Source organism: Chiloscyllium punctatum, chromosome 40 (assembly GCF_047496795.1).
Source record: "Chiloscyllium punctatum isolate Juve2018m chromosome 40, sChiPun1.3, whole genome shotgun sequence".
Lineage (NCBI taxonomy): Eukaryota > Metazoa > Chordata > Chondrichthyes > Orectolobiformes > Hemiscylliidae > Chiloscyllium > Chiloscyllium punctatum.
Genome location: NC_092778.1, coordinates 13,318,200 through 13,331,442, shown reverse-complemented (window position 1 = coordinate 13,331,442; position 13,243 = coordinate 13,318,200). Strand labels below are relative to the sequence as shown.

Below are 13,243 nucleotides of genomic sequence, written 5' to 3'. Positions count from 1 at the left end.
GAGAGCATACTCCTCTTTTAGCAGAATGGAGAACTGGGGGGGGGGGGGGTTCACCCATTTAAAACAGAGATTAACAGAATTTTATTCTCTGAGAGTCATAGGTCTGAGGAATTCTCTTGCTGTAAAAGAAGCAGAATCCTTGGATATTTTTAAGACAGTAGTAGATAATTGTTAAGCAAGAGAGCGAATGGTTGCCGAGAGTAGACAGAAATGCAAAATTGAGGTTACTATCAGATCTTATTAAATGGAGGATCAGGCTCGAGGAGCTGGATGATTTACACCTGCTCTTTATTAGTTTATTCATGTGTGTCCTTATAGCCAGGAATAATCACACAAAAGGAGCAGTTAGCAAACTTTCCTGGATTCAGTTAAAAATCACACAACACTAGCTTTCGGAGCTAGTGTGCTTCCAATTAAACCTGTGGGACTATAACCTGGTGTGGTGTGATGTTTAACTTTGTACACCCCAGTCCAACACCGGCATCTCCAAATCTTTGCTGGATTCAGTATTCTTGGCTATTGGTCTTACATTCACAACAATTGATGGTTGCAAATTGTACTCCAAAGCTGGGATATTTTTCAAGGTAAGGTGCAGATCTGCATGTTTGGTAAGGAGACTTCAACTGTTGTGTTGAAAGAGGCAAGATAATGAGAATTGACATGCTTCAGGCAGAGGAGTTTCCTCTTCTACCATCAAGTATACCTAGGCTATAGGAGCTGGTAAGGAAGATACTCTCTGGCATGAGGAAATGGACCAAGCTAAGATTGCCTCCAGCTGACATCTTAAATTTTGTCCATAGCTATTAATACATAAGCATCAAATCCAAACATGGTGCAGCACCCATAATGACCATGGACCATCGTAAATTCTGATATGTTGAATGGCAAAACTTCCATAATTTTTATGCTACAGACTGAACATAGCTGGCATGGAAAAATACTTTAAAACACTCTGGACTGCTGTATGCTATGCTCCAAGTTAAAATCTTCATTCATTCAAAGCAGATAGAATGAAGGCTGCTACTGGGGTGCCACTTAGGTTAAATCGTGTGCTGAAAGCTTGCATAGTTTCTGTTTTTAAAAGTGAAGTTTATACACAACTAGTGTGTGATTGCACAATGGTAGTGGTCCTTCAAATGGCCTGATCCACAATGAGAAGACAGCTGAAGACATCATTGCAATGGCGACCTGAAAGCATGTGGCCAAGGGAGAGCTTGTTAGCTTTTGTAATAGACCTGAAAGGCAAGTATTCTTCAAAGTTTTACACTCACTTAACTTTCAAATTCGTTCATCCAATGATGGATCCAGGAGCAGCATGATACTCACTGTATTGCCTTTACTACTGGGTTCAGGTCTGTATTTAAATTACATTATCTTCATCACCTGTTTTCTCTTTACACTGGCCTTCAAAGATGTTGTGCCTGTCACTGAGGCATGGAGCAAGCCAGTGCTTCACATGAACACCCGTGAAGCATTTCTGACCACACAGGAACCAGCTCAGATACATTCCACAGGATAATCAGAAAATTCAAATGAGGAAGAGATTGTTGATGGAGGAGCAACAACATGAAAATTGACTTGACTAATGCTGTGTAATACGAGATCCATAGATCTGTATCTTACTGAGGCAATAAATGTCAGAGACCTTTCATTAAAAAATAAAATAAGCACCACATAAAGTTTTTTGAGAATGTTGGCGATTCTTGAGTAGTATGTACGAAAATTGGTAAATTCAGTTATGTCATGTATGAAAATATAGTATGTTTGTAATCCACCAGGCAGCTGATGGTAATTTGTCTGCAGAAAAACTCCTGAGGATAGTTGTTCAAAACAAAGATGTAGTTTTCCTTGTTAAAGATGTTACTGTGGCTATGAAATCATAAGAGATTATGTATTTTTTATTTTTGGGACTATAACCTGAAATGGAAATTGGACTTCTTTAAATGGAATACAAGAAGAGTTTTTACCCTGAAAATCAAGTGCTACATATATTGTTGAGCTGTGCAATGGAGCTGCTTTTTGAAGCAGTAGAGGGAAAATTCGGCGTTTAGCACGGAGTGTCTTTTGAATTCAGGATGTTCTTCCTGAAACAGCCTTCTGATTGGCTGAGCTGCAAAGTGGTTAAAAAGCTTTGTGTTCCACAGTAGCAGCAGAGGAGAAAAACCTAAGATCAATAGCTGAGACTACTGACACTCTCTTTCACTCCCCCCTCCCTCTCACTCCATGTGAAAGAAATACAGAAACCCAAGAAAAATTAAATAAATCTAACAACAAAAGATCTTGTCCAACTGGTCAACCATTGAATCAAAGAACAACTTTCACCCTACAGGCAACAGAGTGCCATCATTACTAAAATTGAAAGGAATGTAGGAAAAATAATGTTCCACCTTGTGATATAGACTTTTGATTGTCAGAATTTGTTTACCCAGTCTTTATTTTCTTTCAACCCATGATTTAAGTGGAAAACTGTCCTTTGACGATCTTAAACATGATTGAGTGCATGTTTATTTGAGTTTTTTTTAAGGAATATATTTTAAGTTCCATCATAATAAATTACAAATCCTGTTTTTTTTCTGCTCATGTTAAAATTAAATTTGTTAGAACAAATTGGCTTTTCTTTCTGTTCCTGAAGAAGCCGGTGTAAAATGCTTTTAGAGTCATAGAGCTATTTTGGACAATTGATCATTTTGATGATTTCATTGGAATTTTATTTGTGTATACATTTTATGACGGTTTATGGAACAGTGCAGAAATATTGGTGCACTTTTTCCAGTTAAGTTGTGACAAACTCCTGGGATTAAATTTACAGGAGGCTTAATTCTATAAAGACTTGGGAAATGATTGGAGATATTGCTATGGGATTTCATAGTGAGGTCCAAGATCCCACACATCTGCTCCCCTGAATTGCAAAGGATACCCTGCAACATGTACAGATCTAGAAAAGATACTTGGTTACTTTTCCAGATGATGCCAGATCTACCACTTCAGCTGTAAACTGACAGGTTACTGACAAAAATCTAGAAATAATTGTTGGTTGATCTTGAGCTGTAGCACAAAGAGGTTAAGTGCAGTAGTGGTAATTTGGAGTTTTCCTGCTGAGGACCAACTGGCTACCATTGAAACTACTCATCCCAGTAAAATAACCTTTAAAAATTTAGATGGGAGTTGTCCTACAAGCATTTTTATGGAAAAGTTGAAGCACTTCTGTTCTGAATAGAAGTAGAGACATTAATTGGTGGTCTGCATAATGTAATTTGTTTTTGACAAATCGTGCATAACAATGCTGTCACTAATGTAGCAAAAACACAAATGATAGCATTAATCCTGCACAGGCAGAGTACGTAGTTCATAGTGCCAGTGCGTTCAGAGAACCACATATCTGTTCATGCTGCTTTTATCACTTGTGTTGGGTTACGGTGCCCACCAGTGTCCTCCGTTTCTATATTTTTCTTTACCTATTTCTGCTCAAGGCTGAAGTTTCTTTGAGGAGATTGAAAGGTAAGAGGACAATCATTTAAAATGTTGGTTTGGACTTGAAACGCTAACTCTTATTTCTCTCCACAGATGCTGCCAGCAATTTCTATTTTTGTTTGTAATGTATTCCTGTATATTTGTGATGACTTCCAATTTGTTGAATTGATCTTAGGATCCAGGGAATTTTGAAAATTCACAACCATTGCATCCACTATCGCTTTATGAACCATAAAAAGCCGGCCACTAAATCCTGGGGATTTGTTGGCTTTTAGTCCCATCAGATTTCTCCAATACTTTTTAAAATATATTAAGTATCATCTTTCTCACTCTTATTAGTTCTTGACATCATCCACTTCTGGTATTTAATGTGCATCTTTTAATGTGCAGGTAGAGAAAACATATTTTGTTAACATTACTGCTGCTTCCTCATTCCCCATAATAATTTCTCCTTTCTATACCTCTTGATGGACTAGCATTGCGTATCTCCTTTTCATATATTTGTGGAGTCTTTGGAATGTTTTCATACTCCTGCTTTGTTTACTCTCAATTTTCTGAGGAAGTTTTTACTCATCCTTATGCTGTTTTTTAAGAGCACTTCTAATCCTCAGGCTTAATACCACCTTTCTGTAAACTTTTGAAAGATGCTTTTAATCTAATACTAACCTTAACTTCTCTACTAAACCACAGATGGATCTTTCTTGGTAAGTTTGTATAGTTTAGTGAAATGTATCTTATTGGATATCATGAATCATGAATTTTAATGTCTTTCGTTGTCTTTATCATATCTTTTAGTCTGTTTACTCTCTGTCAGCTTTTTCTTCATGCCTATATAGTTGGCTTTAAGTTTAAGATTCTTGTTTTGGACTGGAGTATGCTACTGTCAAACTTAAGATGGAATTCAATTATTATGATCATCCTTTTTACTATGCAGTGACTAGGAATAGCTTTTTCATTGTACAATACTAGATTCAATTCTATAAAATATTCTTGTAAAAAGCTGGTGAAAGTATTTTGTAAATGCATCTTTTGGCCTATCTTTAACCATTTGATTTCTCTAGCCTACATAAAGATGAAAATTCTGTTTGTTTATTACATTGTTTTTATTACAAACTCCAGTTATTTATTGCTTAATACTTTGTCCAACCATTGTCAAGGAACCTATAACAATAGCTGGTGCTATTCGGGTGGGTTTAAACTAGCTCAGCAGGCAGATGGGAACCTGTGGTGTAGTTGCAGTGCAGAGGGGGATGAGAGTAGGGAGGATTGGGACAGGATTTCAGGGTCACAGGAATGTACTGACAGACAGCAAGCTGGTTTGAAGTTTGTCTAATTCAATACCAGAAGTATCTGAAATAAGGTAGATGAGCTTGCAGCATGGATAGGTACCTGGAACTTCGATGTTGTGGCTACTTCGGAGAGATGGATAGAGCAGGGTGAGGAATGGATGTTGCAGGTTTCATTAAGAACAGGCAAAGTGGTACAGGAGGGGGAGGTGTGGCCTTGTTAGCCAAGGATAGTATAACGGTGGCTGAAAGAACTTTTGACAAGGACTTGTCTACTGAGATAGTGTGATCTGAGGTTAGAAACGGGAGAGGAGAGGTCACAATGCTTGGAGTTTTTTTTATAGGCCTCCGCAGAGTTCCAGGGAGGTAGAAGAAAGGATTGGCAAAATTATTCTGGGTAGGAGTAAAAGGAACAGGGTGGTCATTATGGCGGCCTTTAACTTCCCCAACATTGACTGGAAATGCTAAACCTCTAGTACGTTGGATGGATCAGTTTTTGTCCGATGTGTAAAGGAGGGTTTCCTGGTGCAGTATGTCAAAGGGCCGACAAGAGGGGAGGCCACACTGGATCTGGTGCTTGGTAATGAACCAGGCCAGGTGTTTAATTTAGTTGTAGGTGAGCACTTTGGAGAGAGTGACCATAATTCAGTTACGTTTAGTTTAGTGATGGAAAGGGATAGGTACATGCCACAAGTCAAGAGTTACCGATGGGGCTAGGGCAATTATAATGCGATTAGGCAAGAATTAGGATGCATAGAACGGGGTAGCAAAATGCGGGGGATGGGGACAATGGAAATGTGGAGCTGATTTAAAGAACAGATATTGCATGTCCTTGATAGGTATGACCCTGTCAGGCAGGGAGGAAGCGATAAGGTAAGGGAACTGTGGTTTACTACAGAAATTGCATCTCTTGTTAAGCAGAAAAAGAATGCTTATGTGTTGATGAGGCAAGATGGTTCAAATGAAGCAATGGAGTGTTACAGATCAGCTAGGAAGGCTTTAAAGAGAGAATTAAGAAGAGCAAAGAGAGGACATGAGCAGTCTTTAGCAAATAGAATAAAGGCGAATCCTAAAGCTTTCTATAGGTATGTGAGGAATAAGAGGATGACTAGGGTAGGAATAGGGCCAGTCAAAGACAGAAGTGGGAAGTTGAAGGTGGACCCTGTGCTCAATGAACATTTCTCATCGGTTTTCACTCAGGAAAAGGAGAATATTGTAGAGCGTAGAGGAGAAGAATGAGGTACGAGATATTAGACTAGAAAGGATCGAGGTTAGTTACAAACAGGTGTTATCAATTCGAGAAGGAGTGAAAGTAGACAAGCCCCCTGGGCTGGATGGGATCTTTCGGAGGATTCTCTGGGAAGCTAGGGAGGAGATAGCTGAGTCTTTTGATTTGATATTTGAGTCATCATTGTCTACAGGTTTAGTACTAGAGGGCTGGAGGATTGCAAATGTTGTGACCATGTTCAAGAAGGGCAGTAGAGATGACCCAGGTAGTTATAGACCAGTGAGCCTTACTTCTGTTGTAGGAAAAGTTTTGGAAAGGATTATAAGAAATGAGATTTATAATCATCTAGCAAGCAACAATTTGATGTCAGATAGTCAACATGATTTTGTCAAGGGTAGGTCATGTCTCACAAACTTCATTGAGTTTTTTGAGAAGGTGACCAAGCACTTAGATGAAGGTAGGGCAGTTGACGCGGTACACATGTACTTTAGTAAAGCCTTTGATAAGGTTCCACATGGTAGGCTGTTGGAGAAAATGCAGAAGAATGGGGTTGAGGGTAAGATAGCAGTTTGGATTAGAAACTGGCTTTCTAAAAGAAAGCAGCAAGTGGTGGTTAATGGAAAATATTCAGCCTGGAGCCCAGTTACTATTGGTATGGCACAAGGATCTGTTTTGGGACCACCACTGTTTGTCATTTTTATAAATGACTTAGGTGCAGGCATAGGTGGATGGATTAGTAAATTTGCAGATGACACTAAAGTCGGTGGAGTAGTGGACGGTTTCGAAGAATGTTACAGATTGCAGGGGGACTTCGATAAACTGCAGGATTGGGCTGAGAGGTGGCAAATGGAGGTAAAAACAATGACTGCAGATGCTGGAAACCAGATTCTGGATTAGTGGTGCTGGAAGAGCACAGCAGTTCAGGCAGCATCCAAATGGCTTCGAAATCGACGTTTCAGGCAAAAGCCCTTCATCAGGAATAAAGGCAGTGAGCCTGAAGCGTGGAGAGATAAGCTAGAGGAGGGTGGGGGTGGGGAGAAAGTAGCATAAAGTACAATGGGTGAGTGGGGGAGGGGATGAAGGTGATAGGTCAGGGAGGAGAGGGTGGAGTGGATAAGTGGAAAAGGAGATAGGCAGGTAGGCAAAGTCCGGACAAGTCATGGGGACAGTGCTGAGCTGGAAGTTTAGAACTAGGGTGAGGTGGGGGAAAGGGAAATGAGGAAACTGTTGAAGTCCACATTGATGCCCTGGGGTTGAAGTGTTCCGAGGCGGAAGATGAGGCGTTCTCTATGCTACTTTCTCCTATAAGGGAGATTTAAACAATCCTTAGATAAGCACATGGATGATGATGGAATAGCGTAGGGGGATGAGCTGAGAATAGTTCACGGGTTGGCGCAACATCGAAGGCCGAAGGGCCTGTTCTGCGCTGTATTGTTCTATGTCTCTATGTAATTTCCATTAGTATTTTCTAACCCAAGACATTTCTAATCTGTATTCTGTGATTTTGTTTGCTGAACTTTGGAGTCAAGTTCCTTTCTCACTTATGTCCATGTGCTCTTTACTATCCAAGTTACTTCTCTTGTTCCATTTTGCCTTTTCTTAAAATTGTGTTTCCTTTATCACATGTAACCACATCACTGTAATGGCAATTAGATCTAAACCGTATATTTCTGTTGTGAGTTCATCTATTTGATTACAGATTATTTGCATATTTAGATAAAGAACATTCAGTTTTAATTACTTTTATTAGTTTCAAAGATTAGATTAGATTGCCTACAGCATTAGATGGGCCTTCAGCCCACCAAGTCCACACTGACCCTCCAAAACAGTAACCCACCCAGACCCAATCCCCTATCCTATATTAACCCCTGACTAATGCACCAAACAGTTTGGGCAATTTAGCATGGCCAGTTCACCTGACGTGCACATCTTTCGATTGTGGGAGGAAACCAGAGCACCCGGAGGGAACCCACGCAAACACGGGGAGAATTTGCAAACTCCACACAGATTGTTGCCTGAGGCAGGAATCGAACCCAGGTCCCTGGCTCTATGAGGCAGCAGTGCTAACCACTGTGCCACCCTAAACGTTTTGCAAAGACCTTGTACTGATGCACAATCACGGTTAAACTCCCTGTCCCTTCCTATCTCACTCTGCTTGTCTTTAGTCAAATTGCTACACTGCTCTATTGCCTTAATATTTCTCTTTCAGATTTTTAGATATTTCTTCATCTTCCAAATTATCCTTGCGTTAGGTCCTGGACACAGCTCTCTTAGCTATATAATTCACCTGGACGTTGAGCCCAGCCTGTTTTAAATGGAACTCATCTTAACCGAACGACGCCCTCTTTTCCCAATGTTGATGCCAGTAGCCAATGAGTTGAAGACACTTCATCCCACAACTCTTTTCAGCCAAGCTTTTAATTCTCTGATCTACTAGACATATTTCATTTAGTATAAAAACCAAATAACAATCCAGATCTTGGGACTTCGCTGTTGTGGCTATTTCTTAGACAGGGTAGAGCAAAGTCAGGAATGGATGTTGCAGGTTCCAGGGTTTAGATCTTTCATTAAGATCAGGGAAGGTGATAAAAAAAGGGGGAGGTATGGCTTTGTTAGTCAAGGACGGTATAAACGTGGCTGAAAATATTTTCACAAAGACTCGTCTATTGAGGTGGTATGGGTTTGAGGTTAGAAACAGGAGAGGAGAGATCACACTGCGGCGAGTTTTTTTATAGGCCTCCACAAAGTTCCATGGATGTGGAGAAAAGGATTGGCAAATCGATTCTGGGCAGGAGTGAAAGGAACAGGGTGGTCATTATGGGGTCTTTAACTTCCCCAACATTGACTGGAAATGCTATAACTGTATGTCGATGGATCTGTTTTTGTCCAATGTGTGCAATTCCTGACACAGTATGTCAAAGGGCTGTCAAGAGGGGAGGCCTCACTAGATCTGGTACTTGGTAATGAACCAGGCCAGGTGTTTGATTTAGTAGTGATAGGTGAGCAGTTTGGAGAGAGTGACCATAATTTGGTTACATTTAGTTTAGCGATGGAAAGGGATAGGTAAGTGCCACAAGGCAAGAGTTCTAGATGGGGCAAGGACAATTATAATGCGATTAGGCAAGTCTTAGGAGACATAGAATGGGCAGCAAAATGCAGGGGATAGGGTCAATCAAAATGTAGAGCTGGTTTAAAGAACAGATATTGCGTGTTTTTGTTAGGTATGTCCCTATCAGGCAGGAAGGAAACAATAAGGTAAGGGAACCATGGTTTACTCGAGAAATTGTATCTCTTGTTAAGTGGAAGAGGGAGGCTTATGTGATATTGACACAAGATGGTTCTGAGTAACTCGGAAGAATTTAAAGCGAGAAGTTAAGAAGAGCAAGGAGCTGACATTAGCAGAGTTTAGCAGGTAGAATAAAGGAGAACACTAAAGCTTTCTATCGGTATATGAGGAATAAAAGGATGACTAGAGTAGGAATAAGGCCTGTCAAAGATCGAAGTGGGAAGTTGTGGAGATCAAAGAGGTGCTAAATGTATATTTCTCATCTGTTTTCACTCAGGGAAAGGAGAATATTGTCGAGGAAAAGACAGAGAAATGGGCTATTAGACTTGACAGGATTGAGGTTAGTAAGGAGGAGGTGATATCAATTCGAGAAGGTGTGAAAGTAGATAATCCCCTGGGCCTGATGGGACTTTTCCAGGAATTCACTGGGAAGTTGGGAGGAGATGGCCGAACCTTTGGCCTTGACCTTCGAGTCGTCATTGTCTACAGCTTTAGTACCAGAGGATATAAGGATTGCAAATGTTGTGCCCTTCTTCAAGAAGAGCAGTAGAGATGACCCAGGTAATTATAGACCAGTGAGCCTTACATTTGTTGTAGGAAGAGTTTTGGAAAGGATTGTAAGAGATAGGATTTATAATCATCTAGCAAGCAATAATTTGATTGGAAGTAGTCAACATGGATTCATCAAGGGCAGGGCATGTCTCTCAAACCTCGTTGAGTTTTTTGAGAAGGTGACCAAGCATGTGGATGAGGATTGGACAGTTGACATGGTATACGTGAACTTCAGTAAAGCCTTTGATAAGATTCCACATGGTAAGCTATTGGAGAAAATGTGGAGGCAGGGGATTGAAGGTGATTTAGCAGTTTGGATTAGAAACGGCTTTCTGTAGTAAGGCAACGAGTGGTGGTTGATGGAAAATATTCAGCCTGGAGTCCAGTTACTAGTAGTCTGCTACAAGGATCTGTTTTGCGTCCATTACTGTTCGTCATTTTTATGAACGACTTGGGCACAGGCATAAGTGGATAGGTTAGTAAGTTTACAGATGACAGTAAAGTCGGTGGAGTGTGGGAAAATATTGCAGGTTGCAGGGAGACTTGGATAAACTGCAGAATTGGCAAATGGAATCCAATGCAGATAAATGTGAGGTGATTCACTTTGGGAAGAATATAACAGGAAGGCAGAATACTGGGTCAGTGGAAAGATTCTTTGTCGTGTGGATGTATAGAGGGATCTTGGTATCCATGTACATAGATCCTGAAAGTTGCCACCCACGTTGATAGTGCTTGTGTTAGGTTTTTATTGGTAGAGGGATTGATTTCCAGAGCCGTGATGTCATGCTGAAACTGTACCAAAAGCTAGTGTGGCCTCACCTGGAGTACTGTGTATAGTTCTGGTCACCCCATTACAGGAAGGATGTGGAAGCATTGGAAAAGGTGCAGAGGGCATTTACCAGGATGTTGTCTGGACTGTAACGAAAGTCTTATGAGGAAAGGTTGAGAGACTTGGGTCTGTTCTCATTGGAGAGACGAAGGCTAAGAGGGGATTTAATAGAGACATACAAGATGATCAAGGGATTAGATAGATTGGATAGTGAGAGTATTTTTCCTAGGATGATGATGTCTGCTTGTACGAGGGGGCATAGCTGTAAATTGAGAGGTGATAGATTTAAGACAGATGTCAGAGAATAGTAAGGGCGTGTAATGCCCTGCCTGGCAATGTAGTTAACTCGGCCACATTGGGGGCTTCAAACAGTCCTTGGATCATCATGTGGATGATGATGGGATAGTGTAGGGTGATGGGTTTAGATTAGTTCACAGGTCAGCGCAATATCGAGGGCTGAAGGCCTGTTCTGCGCTGTATTGTTCTATGTTCTGTATTCTATTACATCTTGAGAATCTGTGTTTTAAACTAATTCTGCATCTTTATCCACTCCCAGCAAACAATGTCCCCAGTTTGACCAATGTTGTTGGTTCCTGTGTGGACCACACCAATTAAATTTTCCCTCTCCTGTTCCAAGATTGTCTTCAGTCACAAAGTGGCATCAGGCAAGAACACAACCTATGGAACTCTCAGTCACAGCTTCAGAAAATTATGTCTAACTCCCTGATGATAATGCTCTCCATCACTATCATTTGTTTTTCATTATTCCCCCTTGAATAAGTTCCACGACCATAAAGCAGTAATCCTAATTTTCTTGCAGATGTACAGTGAATTTTGTATCTGATTTTCAAAGTTGAGAACTAAGGTTTCTCTATTATGTGCTGGATCTCCATAACTCAGCATAATTCAGTTATTCCTTTCTGTCTCTGATTTTACTTTGTCTAAGGAATAGGATTGGCTCCAAACATCAAGCAACTTCCCTGCCCTATCTTATGCTGCAATGTATGAATTTGACTCCAACTCAGCAACCCTGAGCTAATGTTGCTCAGCTACAGATTTTTTTCTTTGTAGATTTTGTTGTCCAAGATTGGAATGCTATTCCCAAACTCCCATGTGTTGCCATTATAGCATACCACCCCGCCCTACAATGTTTATCTAACTTTAGTTATTGATCTGACTAGTTATCATTTATTAATTTAGTAAATCCCAGTTATTAATTTAGTAAAAAGATAACAAATTTCAGTCTTCCAGCTTGCAGACAGAGGATCTTTCACCTACCAGTGAAGGTAAACTAAACAGGATGAAACTTAACCTCTGCACAAATTCTCCAGCTTTATTCCCACTATGTGGTATCAAGCACTATCTACTTATACAAAAACTTTTGACTCACACCTAAATTAGAATGGCTTCCTGGTACAATAATTAACACTTATTCTGGCAACTTTTTTCTATCTTCTTAACTACCACAAACAATTTCTATTCATTAGAATCTTAACTAGCATGCAGTTTTAAATTACATTCCAAGCATTGATCTAGACAGACGTCTGATTTACACCATGTTCTTGAATTTTTAGATTTTGTTTTGCAAAACATTTTGTTCGTTGATTGAACTGTGCTTCATACTCAGGCAATTCATAGAGTTTAGTTATCATGCTTCACCAAAATGTAGACAATAAAGAAATATTTCTGAAGACTTGTGTCTTAAGATCAAGTGAGTGCCAAATGCAGTTCCCATTGTACCCATTTTCTGAACAAAACCAAAACAAGCAGGAAAACCATGAAATTTTGGTTTGGAACTAATGGGTAAGGGCCAATGTAGGTTTGTCAAGAATTGGAAACTTTGTCTCTGGGTGTACATGCTTAGGCATGTTACCAAATAAGTTCAGGGGAGCTAATTTTGGACTGTTGAACTCGGTACACTTTGTTAATTTACTCAATTCAATGTCCTTGCAGAATGTATCACAGAATCATCCCTTGCATGTTTTCAATGTATACACAAAGGATTGTAGTGAAGTTTCTGTACCTATGCCATGAACAATATTTTGAATTTAATTTGGAGACTAATAGAAACTGAAGTGTAATCAATTTTTTTTTTGTGTATGGTTATGATCCATGGGGACTTTAGAGTTTCATATATGTATGTTGGTCAGAATGCAATTTCCAATTATTTGAAGTTTTGCCGCATTATTAGCAGTTTATCTGTTATAAAAAAGAATAATTCTGTTTTTACCTTAAATAGGATTACCTGACCCATTTGCCAAAATTATTGTCGATGGCTCTGGACAGTGTCATTCAACAGACACAGTAAAAAACACGCTTGATCCAAAATGGAACCAACACTATGACTTGTGAGTGCAGTTTCTATTTTCGGAGTTGCTTATCATTCTTGGGGCTTGTTCATTATGCTTTAAGTTATTTTTATTGCATAATGCACTTATTTTAAAAGCAGCCTAATTTCAAAAAATGTACCAGTGCTTGTATTAGAATTTTAATGCTCCTCATCTACACAAAATAGTAAATTAATTTACATAGAAACACTTGATTCAGAATGTAATCAGTTATTTGTATTTGGAAAGGTGTCAATGGAGAGG

At 39.7% G+C, this 13,243-nt stretch overlaps 1 protein-coding gene across 3 annotated transcripts in view; it reads left to right on the top strand.

The window, feature by feature from the left end:
• The window catches only part of smurf1 (SMAD specific E3 ubiquitin protein ligase 1), a 132,674-nt gene that overhangs the window by 50,487 nt on the left and 68,944 nt on the right, over nucleotides 1–13,243 (top strand). For all 3 annotated transcript variants that reach the window (XM_072559320.1, XM_072559319.1, XM_072559321.1), the window contains one exon: nucleotides 12,892–13,000. In XM_072559320.1, the coding sequence (XP_072415421.1) occupies nucleotides 12,892–13,000 (109 nt within the window). The remainder of the gene's footprint in view (nucleotides 1–12,891; nucleotides 13,001–13,243) is intronic.